This window comes from Pteropus vampyrus, unplaced genomic scaffold, assembly GCF_000151845.1.
Source record: "Pteropus vampyrus isolate Shadow unplaced genomic scaffold, Pvam_2.0 Scaffold20, whole genome shotgun sequence".
NCBI lineage: Eukaryota > Metazoa > Chordata > Mammalia > Chiroptera > Pteropodidae > Pteropus > Pteropus vampyrus.
In genome coordinates, this window is record NW_011888801.1 from 1206888 (window position 1) to 1212610 (window position 5723).

A 5723-nucleotide genomic window follows, 5' to 3' on the forward strand; every position below is an offset into this window, starting at 1 on the left:
TATTGGGGTGGAGAGGAGTAAGAGAGAGTGACATCTGAATTAACTTTACGAGATGAATAGAAGTTTAAAATCTAAATAAGCATCGGAAGGAAAGAGAAAATAATTTTGGACAAAAGGAAGAGTTTTATGTAAAAGGGTATCGAAACAGTATGGTGTATTCAGTTCAGGTGTAAGTAAATAGTTCAGAATTTTAAGAACATAAAGCAAAGGAGGAAAATGCTGAGAGATGAGACTGAACTAGTGACAGGCTCCTATCATAAAGGTTGTTGCATGCCTGCTAGGAAATTTGAACCTTAGCATGTAAGCAGTAGGTGATTATATGAACCACACAGAAGCTAGCAAGGGAAGAGATGTGATCATATTTACTTTTAAGTCACTCTGCAAGCAGTGAGAAGGATGAACTGGATGGAGGTAAGGTAATTACAAGTCTACTTGTAATGTTCCAGGTGAGAAAATTATAAGGCAATAAAGCACAGAAATGAAACTACGAAGAGAGCATTCAAAGGCACTTATGAGGTAGAAAAGGCTAAATTTGATGAAAGGCAGATTTTGGAATTGATTGTAGTTAGGTTCTGAGCAGAAGAGTCACAGATGTAATGTAGATTCTATGCATTTGCTATGATTTCACAAATGGGTGATGCTGCTAGTCAAAATAACTAAGATTAAAAGGAAGAGTAAGTTTGAGGGAGGATACTGGGTTTAGTTTTGGAATGTTGAATTTTAGGCACCTATGGGCTATCATTACAGAGAAATCCAGTAGGTGGTTGTAAAGGCTGACATTCTGAAATTAAGGAAAGGTATCTGGGCTGGAGCTGTTAAATTAGAAGTCTTCAATAGTGGTAACTGTTAAATTCATGGATGACCAACCTCCCTCTCATCCAACCAGGAATGTGAACACAGACTAAGAAAAGAAGGTGGTCAAGAATAGAACTTTCACACTTAAGGGACAGGCAGAGGAGATATTTGGTGCAGGACATTGAGAAGGTACAGTCAATAAGTAGAAAATCGGAACAGCAAAGGGAAGAAAGCTTTTAAGAAAGAGGAAATGAAGAATGTGACTCCTCTGGTCAATATGTCTCTGAGAAGGTAAATAAATGTCCCTAAGATTTCTAACTCATAGTGAGACAGGGAATACTGGACGATGAACTGGAACCTCCTTTCCAAGTACAGTTTATATCATTTTAGTTTGAGTCTTGAGAATGACCATTGTTGATGCTTAAATATAAAATTAGTGAGAACTCTCAAACAAATGGAAATTAACTGTCTTATATTTTTCCTTGAGTATGTGAAACAAGTAAATACAAGAATATTATGAGCAAAGGTCATGAGGACTGACAATCTATTTGACTGACTTTTCTTCTATAACATCTAAGGAAAATCAACAGTACATAAGCTGTGAGACTGAAACAAGGAAGGCAGGCTGAGCTCAAATATATACCTCTTTCCAGGACAAATCACATGAAATGACAAAAAGATAGTAAATGATATCTTTATGTCCAATTAAAGGATAATGCTATAATAATCCTGGAAAACAAGAAATGCCATCAGTAAACTATACATTTTCAGGAACCCTCGAAAGATAGAAAAAAAATTAGATCTACAAAAGAACTAAGCTAGAAGAAACCAACCACATCCTAAAATAAGAAAAGAGGACCACAGCAGATGCAGGAGTGGATTGTGGTAGCTCCAAGGTCAAAATCAACAAAAATCAGAAAGGGGCCTACAGTGATGATTAATTAGGAAACTGCATTCAGAACAGTTGAGTCAGTTGGTCCCTCCTCTTTCCTTTACTTGTGCAAAACAGAAGGTGGCTGTGGTACCTGCTGAGAGTGAGTGCACTTGCACCAGAGTGGGAATCAATGTCCCAAGAAGCTAATGATCCCCAAGAGGAATGGGAAACAGTCCAGTGACAAACCAGTGACACAGTCTACCAATTTATGCGTCCTCTCCTCCAATAACCAGAGGCAGGCTACCATGCCAGAAAGTGTGTTAGGTGCATTCATATACTATTTAATTTAATCCATCGGGACATAGTTCAAGAGGCATTTCTATGGTTTTAAGCCTTCCCTACTTCTACCCCTGAGCAAAGTAACCAATGTCTACTCCATGCCCATGTGCCCTGCCCCATCATTTAATCACACTGGGTTAAAATCCATAATATATAGATTATGGACTCTTAAGGTAAGACTCTGCCTTATTTATATTTGTTTCCCAGAACCTAGCATTATGTGTACCTGTAAAAAGAAAGTGACTGATAAATTGGACTCAATAGAATTGAATTTTGACACCAGACAGACTTGTTAGAATGAAAAGCAATGTTGTGAGTTAAAATCCTGTTTACCTTAACACCTGATCGAAGAGGCTCTAACGGTGAACCTGGTACAGGGTGCAGTGGCACCATCGTTTCAAATGAAATCTCTCCTGCAAAAAGAAGGCCGAGTCAAGTCAAAAAAAGAAAGGGTTAGGCAAAGATAAATGTGCTAATCTTTTCATCAAATCTCTGAAGTTCAATGAGGCTGATTTTTTCATTTTGCTGAAGTTAAATTTTATGAGCTTTGTTATATCTGCTTTTGCACAAATCACACATCTGACCTTCCAATAAAGGAAGAAGGTCCACCACAGCTTGACCAAGAATTAAGGTCTTCTCATCTTTCTGTTTCTTTTCCTTAGGTAAAACTTCAGTCATAGTTACTAGAAAAAGCAAAACAAAGAAAATGAGAACATGTTTAGCTCATCTATCAGATAACCAAGGTGCAACAAGCAAAGCATTATCAAAAAAAGTTAAGAGATATGAACTTGAAACCCAAGAATGCACCATTATATGGTGACTTCTGGTGGAAAATACTTCTGGTGGACTACCTCAGTGACATTTTCTGTAATAACTCTGTAATTTAAAGTAATAATAATAATAATGTTGGTAGATTTATAGAGATCACATTAAACTTACAGATAAATTTAGGTAAAATGACATCTTTATAATGCTGAGCATTCCTGTCTAAGAATATGATATGCCTTTCCTTTTATTCAACCTCATGTCTCTCTACAGCATTTTCTTTACAGTTTGTTTGTATCAGGACCCAAAAAAGGTCTACACATGGTGATTAGGTGATATCTCTTAAGTCTCTTTTACTCTATAGGTTCCCCTTCCATTTCTTTAGATTTTTCCTATTTTTATATTTCTAAGAAATTGTCCATTTAACCTAAGTTTTCAAAAGTAAAGGCAGAATGTTCTTTATGTCTTTTTTAAATTGTGGCAAAATACACATTACATAAAATTTAGCATTCTAATCATTTTTATGTGTATAGCCCAGAGCTATTAAATATATATCACCACCATCCAACTCCATAACTTTTTATCTTCTAAAATTAAATCTCTATATCCACTAAACAGTAACTCCCCATTCTCCCCTCCCCCTGGCAACCATGAGAATAATACTTTCTGTCCCTACATATTTTCCTACACTAGATATCTTATATATGTGGAATCACAAACTATTTGTCTTTTTGTGAATGGCTTATATCACTTAGCATAATGTCCTCAAAGTTAATCCATGTTGGAGCATATGTAAGAATTTCCTTCCTTGTCAAAATTTAATAATATTCCATTGTATGTACATATCACATTTGGTTTATCTATTCCTCCAGTGAGGACCACATGTGTTGCTTCCATGTTTTACCTTTTGTGAATAATGCTGCTACGAACACGAGTATACAAATATCTCTTAGAGAACTGCTATAAATTCTTTTGGATTTATTCTCAGAAGTGGAATTGCCAGATCATATAGTAATTCTTTTAATTTTTTTGAAGAACTACCAGTTTCCATAGTGACTGTACTGTTTTATAGTCTCACCAAAAATGCACAGGGGTTCCAATTTGTCCACATCCTTACATGTTATTTTTTTTAAGCCATCCTAATAGGTATGAGGTAGTATCTCACTATAGTGTGGGTTTGCAATTTCCTAGCAATTAGTGATGCTGAACATTTTCATGTGCCTATTGTCCATTTGTAGATCTTTGGAGAAATATCTATTCAAGTTATTTGCTCAGTTTTAAATTAGGCTGTTTGTTTTATGTTGTTGCTGTTGTTGAGTTTTAGGATTTCTCTACATATTTTGGATATTAATCCTTTCTTAGATAACTAACAAATATTTTCTCCTGTGGGGTTTTACTCCATGAATAGTGTCTTTTAATGCATAATTTTATTTTTTATTTTCATTAAGTTTGATTTCTCTATTTTTTCTTTTGTTATCCTGTGCCTTTGGTATCATATCCAAGAAATGATTGCCAGCTCAGATGTCATGAAAATTTGTCCTGTAGTTTCTTCGAAGAGATTTATTGTTTTAGGTCTCACATGTAGGTATTTGATCCATTTTTAGTTAATTTTTAAAATACGGTCTTAAATGAGGGTCCAACTTCATCCTTTTACATGTGGATGTCCAGTTTTCCTAGCAACATTTATTGAAAAAACTGTCCTTTCCCCAAATGAAAGGTCTTGGCACTCTTGTCAAAAATCATTTGATCACATATGTAAGGGTTTATTTCTGGGCTATTCTATTTCATTGTTCTATATGCCCCTCTTTACACCAATACCACACTGTTTTGATTACTGTAGATTTGCAGTACATTTTAAATCCAGAGACCTCCAACAATTTCAAGATTTTTTTGACTATTTGGGGTCTCTTGAGACTCCATATGAATTTTAGAATGGCTTTTTCAACTTCTGTAAAAAAAATATTGACATTTTGATAGGGATTGCATTGAATCTGTGTATTTCTTTGGGTAATACTTATATTTTAACAATATTGTCTTCCAATCCATAAATACAGGATATGTTTCCATTTATTTATGTCTTAATTTCTTTCAGCAATGTTTTGTAGTTTTTATTGTACAAGTCTTTCATTTTTTCATTGCACGAGTCTTTCAATACTTAATTCCTAAGAATTTTATTCCTTTTGATGCAACTGTAAATGGAATTAATGTGTAATTTATTTTTCAGATTGTTCACTGTTAGTACATAGAAATGCAACTGATTTTTGTATATCGAATATGTATCCTACTACTTCGCTGAATTCATTTATTCTAACAGTTTTTCTCTTGTGGACTCTTTAAGGTATTCTACATGTATAACCATGTAACCTGCAGAAGGTGATTTTGCTTCTTCCTTTCCGATTTGAATGCCTTTCTTTTTCTTGCCTAACTGCTCTGGCTAGAACTTGTAGTATTATGTTGAAAAGAAGGGGTAAAGCAGAAATCCTTGCCTTGTTCCTGATCTTAGAGAAAATGTCTTTTCAGTCTTATATTCACTGTAGGTTTTTCATCTATGGCTTTTATCATGTTGCAGTAGCTTTCTTCTAGTTCTAGTTTTTTGAGTGTTTTTTTTTTCCCCTTGAAGTTTTGTTGATTTTTTTCAACGGGTTTTTTTTTTTTTTTAATTTTTTATATCAAGTAAGATGATCATATAGGGCTTTTTTCTTCATTCTGTTGATTTGATGTATGACATTGATAGATAAAATGGACTTTAGATCAAAAAAGATTGGGTCAAAATAAGATATAATACATTAATAAAAGATTTGCCTGAAATATCTTTTTCCGTCTTTTCACTTTCAACATATTTGTGTCTTTGGATCTAAAGTGAGTCTCTTCTAGACAGTATATAGTTGGATCCTGTGTTTTTACACTTAAAGTAATTACTGACAAGAAGAGACTCACTTCTGTCATTGTG

General features: G+C 34.3%; 1 protein-coding gene across 1 annotated transcript in view; it reads right to left on the minus strand.

The window, feature by feature from the left end:
- The window catches only part of CFAP70 (cilia and flagella associated protein 70), an 84946-nt gene that overhangs the window by 61814 nt on the left and 17409 nt on the right, over positions 1-5723 (minus strand). The window contains 2 exon segments of the mRNA XM_011355228.2: positions 2342-2421; positions 2593-2691. Coding sequence (XP_011353530.1) covers positions 2342-2421; positions 2593-2691 — 179 coding nt within the window.